General features: G+C 35.5%; 1 protein-coding gene and 1 pseudogene across 1 annotated transcript in view; one reads left to right on the plus strand and one right to left on the minus strand.

Annotated features, from left to right (window-relative positions):
- Positions 1 to 12,630, plus strand: part of NCK1 (NCK adaptor protein 1) — a 32,004-nt gene that overhangs the window by 14,114 nt on the left and 5,260 nt on the right. The window contains 1 exon segment of the mRNA XM_015561390.1: positions 726 to 969. Within this exon segment, the coding sequence (XP_015416876.1) occupies positions 744 to 969 (226 nt within the window). The 5' untranslated portion in view covers positions 726 to 743.
- LOC102754895 lies at positions 10,027 to 10,667 on the minus strand (annotated as a pseudogene).

Genomic DNA, 12,630 nt, shown 5'->3' on the forward strand with positions numbered 1-12,630 from the left:
TCATTGTTATTACTGTGACAGTGTCCCAGACACTTTGCATATATCTCTATTATTAAAATAGGTTATTATAGATTAGTTCAGACTACATGGTTATGGTATCAGTTCTAGCTTTACTAATTTTTTGGTCTTCTTTGTTTATTAACACATTGTTTGCGGGTAGTTTTTATCGTGTGCTAACAGGTGGCGCCGGCCATTTTTGCTAATTTTTTGTGCATATGGCAACGTTCAGTAAAATTACGATAACTTTAGTTTACGTATTTATACGTTACCCACATTCTACCGCTAGTCTATAAAAAACGTATTAATATGTGTCCCGTGCTCTACTACACTGGTAGAACGTATAAATACGTTTCCCGCATACAATGTGTTAACTGAGATAAATATGTCAAAAGTTGTCCTCTGTGCATCTATGGTCACATTTTCTTTGTAGTTCTAGTAATCTATTTTGGAGCTATGTCAATCATAAGTATAGAGGTTGTAGGCTTTTTATCACTGTATAGTAAACTTCTTTATCATCAGTAATGGTTTTGCCTCAAAGTCTTTTAGTGTGTTATTAATATAGCTACACCAGTTGTGTTTTGATTTATATTTGCTTAGTGTATTTGTTTTTTCATATTTTTACTTTTAACCTTTCAGTGCTCTTAGGTTTTTTAGGTGTATCTCTTTTGAAAAGTATGTATACTGCTTTTATTTACATCTTAAAAATATTTTCTATGTGGTTACAGTGCTGAAGCTGCTGAAAGATGGCAGAGGAAGTGGTTGTAGTAGCCAAATTTGATTATGTGGCCCAACAAGAACAAGAGTTGGACATCAAGAAGAATGAGAGATTATGGCTTCTAGATGATTCTAAGTCTTGGTGGCGAGTTCGAAATTCTCTGAATAAAACAGGTTTTGTGCCTTCTAACTATGTGGAAAGGAAAAACAGTGCTCGGAAAGCATCTATTGTGAAAAACCTAAAGGATACATTAGGTAAGTTATTCTTGTATTAAAACAGCAACAATACTTTCTTTTAAGTAGATGTTAGAGCTTGGTTCTTTGTACATAATTTTGGCAGCAGTGGGCAGATCTGACTAGAAAAGGGCTGAACTGGAATTTTAGCTAGACAAGGTAAGTTTGGCTCATAGTAGGTGTTCACATCAGGAGACCAGGGGACGTCATAAGTGTTTGTGGGAAGTTTCTATGAATCTAGCTCTGGTGGGTCTGGCCGGAGTTCAAAAATCAAGCCAGGGTGGTGCTAAGGAGCAGAATTGATTGATCTAGCAGGGGCTTCTTGAACTCTGAGTACCTGATGGAGTTAGGCAAATTCTGCATCTAACTGGTACAGGGATAAATGAGTAAGATGCAGAATTACCGCCTTGAAATTAAGGCAGTTTATTTTGCCTGGCACATTGCTATATTTTAAATATCTAACGGTTTACACTTTGAACTTAACTTTTAAAAGCAAACAATTATTTTATTCTTAGAGTTGATAAAAGAATTTTAAATTGTGAATCATTACTGTATAAAAGTAAATTAGATTCATTACTGTAGATTAGCCTCTGTAAGGCTGATCTTTTTTATTTTGTTTCTCCTTTTCCCCCCATTCTTTCTTCCTCTAGCTCAGCGGTTCTCAACCTGTGGGTCGCGACCCCTTTGGTGATCGAATGACCCTTTCACAGGTCGCCTAAGACCATCCTGCATATCAGATATTTACATTACGATTCATAACAGTAGCAACATTACAATTATGAAGTAGCAAAGAAAATAATTTTATAGTTGGGTCACAACATGAGGAATTGTATTTAAAGGGCCAGAAGGTTGAGAACCACTGCTCTAGCTGTAAAGTTTGTGTGTTTTTACTGGCCCTCATTAGGGCCAAAGATAGTGGAACCTGCTTTCACACTTGCCTTGGCTGAGCTGATAGGAAGGAAATATGTCCAGATGAGGAGTGGCCTTTTTTTTTTTTTTTTTTTTTAAATTAAAGTCTCCTTGGCTGACAGGAAGGAATTGGGAGGGACAGAATTTCATTTTTTGTATTCAGGCAAGCATGCAGACATTCTATTACTTAAGGATTCTTTGTATAAATGTAGAAGAGAAAGTAAAATTTTTCCTTGTGAAAGTTTGAAAGTAATATGGCATAACTGACAAATATAAAATATTATTGATTAACTACTTTATATTATTTTTTATTTCTTATTTCTTATTGTTATTCTAGACTAAATCAGCAATAGAAGACAAATCTTTTTTTGTTTTTAACCATTATAAAATAGCAAAAATTTATTGCAAAATTCAAAGTAAGATATAAAGTATTAGAAAATTGGTTTCTAAACTAAAAATTCAGCATTCTAAATGTAACTTAATAAATGAAGTTATTAATCTAAATTTTCACCATGACATTTAACTGCTGTAGTGAGGTTACCTTTTTGAGATTTTTAAGGTCTTGCATATAAGACCATTATTAGTTTTTTATTGGAAGACAAACCAGAAAGAGATTTTCCTTGAGTAGCTAAAAGAGACCAGTGTTAGAACCAGGAATATTTATTATTTTGTGAATACTGGACATTTATTTAAAGCAGCTATTCTCAACCTGTGGGACGCGACCCCTTTGGTGGTCAAACAACCCTTTCACAGGGGTCGCCTAAGACCATCCTGCATATCAGATATTTACATTACGGTTCATAGCAGTAGCAACATTACTGTCATGAAGTAGCAATGAAAATAATTTTATAGTTGGGTCACAACATGAGGAACTGTATTTAAAGGGCCAGAAGGTTGAGAACCACTGATTTAAAACATTGATTAGAGCTATTGGGGAAAATTAAGGTAACTTTTGTGAAGAAAGTGTGCCTTATAGTGATGAAAGCACGAAAAGGACTAGAACCGCATCTAAATAGATATGTTTGAAGAATGCTGGTATCCTGCGACTAGAGCAAATGTGATGGTAATTAACAAAAGGTAGTGAAAAAACTAATACCATAGAGCAAAGAGGATAAGTTTCCCAATTTTAGATATTACTGCATATAAATTTTAAAGTCCAATTAGATACATTTTTTTTTATTATTCATTTTAAGTTAGTGATCTGTAGTTAGCCTTGATTAGTGATGTAAATTCAGTGTTTGCATCAGACAGCCTTCTCTCCTTTCTCAGAATTCCTGAACTCCTTTTTGGTAACTTAAATGTCCCATATAATTAATTTGTTTCACAATGATCGTGCTGATAGACATTGTTTGAAAGTTAAAAAAAAACACAGAATAAAATGAATACATGAATATATTTTCAACTGTTGAAAATATATATGACTTAAAGCTTCTTCTAAAATAACTCTGAATAATAAGGTCACATTGGTGGCCATCATGATATACTTGCTTTACAGGTTCTGTTATAATTCAGAGGGGGGAAATGTTTGGAAAGAGAGGAGCCTTAGAAAAACTTTCTATTGCCTGGGTGTGGGCCAAGTCACATGGCTTGGGTGTGGGAAGTTTCAGTGTTGCAGAACAGACCAGGAAGCTCACTCAGAATTATCCTGAGCTGTAACTGACAAAAGAAAACTCGGGATTTTTATTCTAAATGGATTGGTTAAACGCCTTTAAAGATTTTTTCAGTAAGTTAATCTGTTTATTAAATCCATAGTTTTCTTGTAGTTTTCAAATTAGATTTTTCACTTTTGTAATTTAAAGGAAAATTGTATGGAGAGAACCTATGGGAGGGTGTTTATATGGGCTGGTGCTTATGTGGTTTATTAAACATAAGCTAAATGATTTGTGATAAATAATATTAGTTTTGACTTTATAAGTAATGTAGTTTTAAAATATTGTATTACTCTTTAACAGATAGCAAAAGGATATAAATAAATGATTTGAGTTTGCAGTTCTAATTCAGTAACTTTGAACTTAGCGTAGACATTTGCAGTGAATTAAATAAATTAAAAACAGAAAAAAGGATTGGGTAAGCAAGTTCCTTTATTGTCAACATGATTTTCACATGATCCTCAACATTTGAATTAACACACTATTGTTTTAGTACTTTTTACTTAGATTTTAGAGGAACAATGTAGACGAAAACATTTAATAAAAGCACAGTAAATGCAATGTTTTCATTTAATCCATGTAGGATTGTTAGAAGTTACTGTTTCAGTAAATGTGAAATTTTATAGTTTGAAATGAGTTCTGACAACAACTGCTTGCAAAGAAAATAAAAACAGTGCAGAAAATAGGAAATTATTTGGCTTGTTTTTAAGCTCTGATCATAAAGTAATACTAATACAAGAGCCTAATCTTTCTATCTAGTGATGGCCTTCTTATAATCTTATGACAATGAAATTGATTTGGTCTCTGAACATTTACTTGATATTTCTAGAAAAATGAACAGAGAATTGTTGTACAAGTCTCATACATAGGGAGTGTAAGGAAACGAAGTGTAACCCGTCGAAATTTCAAGGTAACGGGCAAAATGGAAAAGGAGCAAGCACTTCGTTGAAAAAGAACATTGTAATTGTAATATTAAGACTCCTTTTATTATTTAGTTAACTTTAGTGGCCAAGAGATATATCTCTTTTGTTTGCTTTTTGGGGAGTTATAAAAATTTTTAGGTCTGCTTTTTTGGTCAGTGTTCATTTTACAGTTTATTCTTTAACTTATTCATTTATTTGTTTATCAGCATATTTTTATTGAGAGCCTACTGCAAGCAAGGCAAAAATAATAGAATATAAAACTAATACTCTCACAGAATTTACATTCTGGTGGGGAGGTAGATGGTGGTGGTTACTTACTAATTATGTAGTGGATTTTGTATCTAAGTCTGGTCATAATTGATGTTGACTATAAATCAACCAAAAATAGTATAAAATGAATATATTGTATCATTTATATAATGATTCAGTATATACTTTCAATACAATGATAAAATCATCATTCTCTCTTGAGTCATAGAAAGTTGATAGTTAATCCTAAATACATTTATAGGTTTAGGGTCAGGATTTGAGATTTGTAACCAAAATACTCCTTTCCTCACTAGCAGCAAGCCAGAATTTACATTTATCTTGCTTTCCAGCTTGTCAGAGTAGATATAGGCTATTCACCCACCTAGTCCCTAAATAGACTTAAAAATTTGAGGAAATAGTATGTGTGCTCCTTGTGTGGCAATGAAAATAAAAAGTGCACAATAATTTAGATCAAGCAGAATAATAAAAAACACTAATTTCTCTATTTTATGTAGATAAAAATGAACAGAAAATACAAACAAATTAAATAAAACTCTGTAATGGGAAGAACACCATATATTTGTATTTAGAATTCCTTAGTTCTGCCTCCAGATACACCAATTATTAGTCATGTGGCCAAGGGTATATAACTAAACTTTTCCTATTCCTTATTTGTAAATGAGAGAATTGGGCAAGACTATGACCCTGGAAAGTCCCTTTGAACTCTAGAAGTCTTATAGTCCTGGTAAACAGCTGACCAATCTTAGATGTGCCATAAAAACCTGGGGATATCCAGGAGGGAGAAACTGGTTTTGAAGTATGAACATAACAGAATTATAGTTCCCTCAAGAAAGAAGAATACTTTCTTTGGCCTCAGTCTATTGAACATTTATTTACTCAGTGATTTAGATGGAGGGAAAATAATATGCTTAACGTAAAGACCTAATGCTGGAAGAATGACAAATACATTGTGTACAGAAATATATTTGAAAGCTAAAAACTGCAAGAGAAATAAACAAGATAAGTAGGAACAGACATTAACGTAAATTTGTTAAGTTTTTAAAAGAAATTGAAAGTGTTGAGAATCTGGCCTGGCAGCAGTTTGCATGAGTAAAAAAGACTTAGTAAGAGCTGCTGTGATAGTTAGATGCTAAAAGATCTCAAGACAGTTCATAATGGCATTGATTCAAATTTATGAGGTGCTCGGGCGAAGGGATGCTATAGCTTCTTTCTGTGTATATTGGCCAAATAAAGCATGGCTTAGTTTATATACTTTGGATAGGCATACTTTAACCAGGGGTATTGAGAAACTCAGATGCTTCCAAATCCTGGCATCCAGTATATTAAAGATTTGAAAACCAGGTTACATAAAGAATAGTTGTGGGTACAAAGATTTACCTTAGGAAGAGGACAACTATCATGTGAAGATGCAATATTCACAATTCTTAACCAGGGTTCTTAAAAACTTTTGAAGAGTTAACAATATATTGTTTTGGTTAAGAAACGGTTGTAGGAAGAGAGAAGTTAGAACAGTGATTAGGAGCAAGGGAAGGATTGGAAGGTATACTGACACTTGTTTTTTTTTTTTCAAAACAAAGCTAACAAAAATGAATGCCTCAGAGTTATGCAGATCCTCAGTGTTTAGGCCTGATCATTTCCCTCCCAGTCCTGGCAAGGGTCAGCTATATAATGCTATAATAAAGGTTTAAGTATTTTTGAAAAAGTAAATACCAATACTAGGGGTTGAAAAGTAGTAACTACCATTGCTTGCTATGTGCTATGCACTGTGCTGAGTGCTTAACAAAAATTTTATGAGGTAGGTACTTAATACCGCACCATCATTTCACAAGCAAGGCAACCAGAGTTTAAAGAAGATTAAATAACTTGACCAAGATCAAATTAACCAGTAAATAGCAGGATGAAATTTATATTTAGGGTCTCTTTTGTACCCATATTGACTAACGATTAGAGAAGGTTAGAGTCAAGCAATGGATTAGAAAGACTTAATGCAAAAGGGACCAATTGAGATTAGGAGGTATACTAACTGGGAAGTTGGGAAGAATTTAGGAAAAACAAACCTGAGGGAAGCCCTGACCAGTGTGGCTCAGCAGTTAAAGCACTCCCTCCTCCTCCCTCCCTCCCACCCCCGCTTGCATCAAAGGGTTGATGGTTTGATTCCAGCTCAAGGATATGTACCTGAGTTGCAAGTGGGTAGTCGGGCCACATGCGGGAGGCAACCAATTGATGTGTCCCTCTCACATCCATATTTCTCTCTCTCCCCCCCTACTCCATCCCTTCCACTCTCTAAAAATCAATGGAAGAAATATCCTCAGGTGAGGATTAACAAAAGAAAAAAATACCTGTGCAAGTCTACTTGTACGGTGACTTAATTGTTGCTGATCTACTTATATAAAAACCATGGGTGGTGTTGGTCAAATACAGACCAACATACAGCTGAAGGAAGTCAGTCCTCCAAGGGTTGTTTTGACAATGGCTGTGCCCTCCCCCAAGCTATTTCCCGGAGCTGTTTCCTGTAAGGGCAGAGTTTGAGGCAGGAACCCGCCCTGGGAGCGTGGAGGCAGGCCTTTCTAAAGTGTGTGGAGCCAACACAGGGTGAACCTGAGAGGGGCGGCTGAAAGGCTTAGAAAAGACAGACAAGAGAATGAAAGCAGGTCTCAGTGGGACGCTGCTTCTCTGAGGGACAGCGACCACGCCCACAGCCATGCCTTTATTTTATATCAGATGCTAGAGGCAAAGTAAGGGCGTGACCAAGATGTTTACAAACATTCTCCTGGGTTTCAATCCTACTCAACTACACGCACCTGAACTCTGTCAAGCCCACATCACTCAGGCACGGGGGGCCACGTGTTCGGACCATACATTCAAGCTTACAACTACAGCTGTTGGCTATAATTGTACTGGGAAGGCCCTGCCCTCCAAGCTGGGACTTGCACGTGGCAGTGAGAGAACTGTGCCCTCTCATCAGTCCAAGGCTTGAACCTGTCCAAAACACTGGAGCGGCTCCTCACAATAAAGTTTTAATTCTGTTTCTTTGTTACTAATTTTATGGCCCCACCCCATAACAAAGAAACAAAGAAAAATTTCTCCATCGAATTTCTGAATAGTATTACTCCTTCGGGAATGCCGTGTCATAAATTAAAATTGAAAGTGGGTGCAATCATCATGCTATTGAGAAATCTCAATAGCAACTGGGGTCTTTGTAATGGTACCAGATTTATTATCAAAAGATTACGCCCTAACATTATCGAAGCTGAAGTATTAACAGGATCTGCAGAGGGAGAGACTGTTCTGATTCCAAGAATTAATTTGTCCCCATCTGACACTGGCCTCCCATTTAAATTGATTCAACGACGGTTTCCCGTGATGCCAGCATTTGTGATGACTATTAATAAATCACAAGGACAAACTCTAGACAGAGTAGGCATGTTCCTACCTGAACCCGTTTTTGCACATGGTCAGTTATATGTTACTTTTTCTCAAGTTTGAAGAGCATGTGATGTTACAGTTAAAGTTCTAAGTACTTCATCACAAGGGAAATTAGTCCAACACCCTGAAAGTGTTTCACTCTTAATGTGGTGTACAGGGAGATATTAAGAATAAGTTTAGGAGCTCCAATGGCATAATCGTTTAGTGCACGGTACTTATAAGAATAAGTTTAATCACTTTATCAGTCATTGTTTTCATCACTGTTGATTTTATATCATGTTTTTGTTGTTTTCATATTATGTTTTTATCATTTTTCTATCATGCCTCTGTTTTTATATCCTTTTGTTACTGTTTATTTATTAATAAATTTATATATTTTCATATACATTTTACTAATTTCCTTTCATCTCTCACACTTCTATTATAGAGAAAGGGCAAATAGCAATATTAAAATATCTCTGCTAATTAATTCCCTTTTTAAAAAAAATATTTTATTGATTTTTTACAGAGAGGAAGGGAGAGGGATAGAGAGTTAGAAACATCGATGAGAGAGAAGCATCGATCAGCTGCCTCCTGCACACTCCCCACTGGGGATGTGCCTGCAACCAAGGTACATGCTCTTAATCAGAATCGAACCTGGGACCCTTGAGTCTGCAGGCCAATGCTCTATCCACTGAGCCAAACCGGTCAGGGCAATTAATTCCATTTTAATGTGCACAAATTTCGTGCACCGGGCTACTAGTTATAACATAATTTAGAAATTAAGAGGTATTAATACTTTACATTTGTATAACTTTATAAAGTAGTTTCACATCTACTCTCAGTGCTGAAAGATTGGGAAGACTATTTTTTAGCAATAGAAACAAAGGGCAGTAAACAGGCCCTTCCCAAAGAATTGTAGAAGCAGGGTAAAAAAGCAAGTTGTTGATTATGCATACATTTGTCTGTTGTTCACATGATAAATGCTAATGGAACACTTGGTATGAAATAGGACAATCTTTAATGAGAAGATACCATGACTGAATCTTGAAGACTGAGGGTGGTGAATGTCATAGGGCAGAAAAACACCATGTGCAAAGGCTCATATCCTTGAAATAGAATGTGTATTTTGGTAACCGAGGAGCTTGTATGGTATTAGGTATGAGGTTAAAGACATGCTCAAAAGAGAGATCACAAAAGGCTTTGTATTGCATAGAAAAGTGAATATTCTAAGCTTATGTTTTCCCTAAAATATTTCTGGCTTCCAAGGTTAAAATAGGTTTTTTTTGTGTTTTCCCATTAGGGACTTTAATTTTTGGGTCTGTCCAAAAATTCTTTTTTCTTTTTCTTTTTGACACTGTATAATTAGTCTTAAAGGTTATCTTATTCAGAAATTTTTAAATGGGCACACAATACAATATACAGATCATGTATGCTTGAAACCTGTATCTTATTATCCAAGTCACCCCAATAAATTTAATTTTTAAAAAATCATTTTGTAACTTGCCTTTATTTTCAGGTTTAAAATTTTGTATTTTCTTTTATCAGTATTCAATTTTAATCAATTTAACAAACATTTATTGAGCATCTGCTATTACACAGCTCTAAAGTATAGGAAAATAAAAAGATCAGTGAGACAGAATGCTCTTCTCTGGAAGCTTATGCTAAAAGGGGGGGGGGCTTAAAAGACAGACACAGGAAACACTGTCATACAAGGATTCCAGAAATATAAGGTGCTAGAGGTTTTTTTTGTTTTTGTTTTATATATATACATTTATAAATGTTTTTATCGATTTTTAGAGAGAGGAAGGGCGAGGGAGAGAAACACTGATGAGTGAGAGAGCAACATCATTGATCGATAGCCTCTTCCATGCCCTCCACTGGGGATTGAGCCTACAACCAGGAATCCAATCGATGAGGAGGAAGTTTCTCTCTGCACTGACAAACACTATTTCTTTTTTGCTGCTCTTTTTCCTTCTCCTTTCCTTGGTTTCCCCTTTCCACGAAGTTTCTTCAAACGTCTCTGCTCCTCCTCGAAGTCCTGATCTCGTCTCTGTAGAGGCCATAAAAACGCAGTATCCCCATGAGGGCAAAATAAGTGTTGTGATTTGGATACCGGTCATATGTCTCCTTCCTCTTGGCCAAAGGCTGCTCACTAAACAGTTTCACCACTTTCATGGATTTGGAATCAGTAGGCCTGGTAACTTCACCAAATAGCCGGGCACTTAGGCGAGTCATGCGCAAGGCATATTCTGAAAGTGAAGACATTTCTGGGGCAGGAGGGAGGAAGAGTCCCCAGTGGTGACCTTCCTCTCCCACGCGCCCTTCCCTAAAGTTCTTAAAAAAAGAAAGGAGTGAAGTTGCTCACTACTGAGAGTGAAGGTGGGAAATGAAGGATGTTGAGAAAAATGAATAAAATAATAAGATGAATAAAATAATAAAATTGTTAATTTGAAATGGTTCTTGAATAGATTTTTGAAAGGTAGAAGTTTTAATAAGATTTGGGTAAGAAACTAGCCAACAAGGTAAACTAAGTCGTGAAGGTGGAAATATCTATTCAGGGAATTGATTTAAGGGACCACTCTCCTTTTTTAAAAAAAAATAATTTTTTAAACATATTTTATTGATTTTTTACAGAGAGGAAGGGAGAGAGAGAGAGAGAGTCAGAAACATTGATGAGAGAGAAGCATCGATCAGCTGCCTCCTGCACACCTCCCACCGGGGATGTGCTCGCAACCAAGGTACATGCCCGGAATCGAACCTGGGACCCTTGAGTCCGCAGGCCGACGCTCTATCCACTGAGCCAAACCAGTTACGGCAAGGGGCCACTCTCTTTTTAAAAAAATCAGTGGAAAAAAATATCCTCGGGAGAGAAGTATCAAGAAGAAAAAAAAGTTTTCAGTATCTATTAGCTTATTTCTGTTTTGCTTGTTTTTTTATTTTGTTTTATAGATTCTGATGTGGGAATCTTTTAAGAAAAAAATTTATGAGGTAAAATTTATGTAACATAAAATTAATCTTTTTAAGGTGTACAATTTAATGCAGTTTAGTACATTAACAATGATGCGTAATTACATCTATCTAATTGCAAACCATTTTTATCATCCCAAAAGGAAACCCATCCCTGTTAAGCAGTCACCCCTTTCCTTCAGCCTCTAGCAAGCACTAATCTGCTTTCTGTCCAAATCTAGCTCTACGTCCAGGCCAGATTTAGACTTCAGCTGAATTAACTTAGAAAACTGACTTAGCTTTCTGGTATCTTAGTGTTCTCCTCTGAAAATGTGGGTGTCAATAAATAAAAAATTGGTCTGTATGGATTTACCTATTCTGGTTAATATAAATGTGTATAATATGTGTCCTTTTGTGTCCAATTTCTTTCATTTAGCACACTGTTTTTAAGGTGCACCCATGTTGTAGCATGTATCACTGTTTCAACCCTTTTATGGTCGAATAATGTTACATTATATGAATATACCACTTTGTTTATCCATTCATTTGATGATGGACATTTAAGTTGTTTCTACTTTTTAGTTATTGTGAATAGTGAAGCTGTGAACATTTGTGTACAAGTATTTGAATACCTTTTTTTTTTCTTTTGGGCCTACACCTGGAATGGAATTACTGGATCATATGGTAATTCTGTGTATAACATTTTGAGGAGCCATCAAACTGTTTCCATAGCACTTGCACCTTTTTACATTTTGCCCAGCCATGTAAGAAGAGTTTCAGTTTCTCCATATTCTCACCAACCCTTACTTTCTTATTTGGTTTGGTTTGGTTTGGTTTGGTTTTATTATTGCCATTTCATGTGGTGTGAAGTGGTATTGCATTGTGGTTTTGACTTACATTTCCCTAATGACTAATGATATTGAGCATCTTTTCATGTGCTTTTGGGGCATTTGCATATATTCATTGGAGAAACGTTTATTCAAATTCTTTGCCCATTTTTTAAAATGGGATTTTTCTTTTCGTTGTTGGTTCTAACATATATATGTTCTAAGATATATACCCTTAACAGAATATGATTTGAAAATATTCTTTCCTAATTCTGTAGGTTGCCTTTTCATTTTCTTGATAGTCTTCGCACAAATGTTTACTTTAATGAAGTACAATTTATCTTTTTTGTTTGTGCTTTTTTGGTGTCAAATCTTAAGAATTCATTGCTATATCTAAGCTCATGAAAACTTTACTGTATGTTTTTTTCTGAAAGTTTTAAAGTTTTAACTATTATATTTGTGTCTTTGATCCATTTTGAGTTAATTTTGTATGTGTTGTCAAGTAGGAATTCAACTTCATTCTTTTGCATGTGGATATTCAGTTGTCCTAGCACCATTTGTTGAAGAGACTATTCTTTTCCCCATTGAATGATGTTTGCCTCCTTGTGAAAGTCAATTGACTACTGATGTACAGATTTATTCCAGGACTCTCAATTCCACAGAAAATGTAACATTTTTACAAGAAGACACTACTGCCTGGCCAGTGTTGCTCAATAGTTAAAGCTTCTGCCTGCACACCAAAGGGTCACC

Source organism: Myotis davidii, unplaced genomic scaffold, assembly GCF_000327345.1.
Source record: "Myotis davidii unplaced genomic scaffold, ASM32734v1 scaffold415, whole genome shotgun sequence".
In the NCBI taxonomy this organism is placed as follows: Eukaryota; Metazoa; Chordata; class Mammalia; order Chiroptera; family Vespertilionidae; genus Myotis; species Myotis davidii.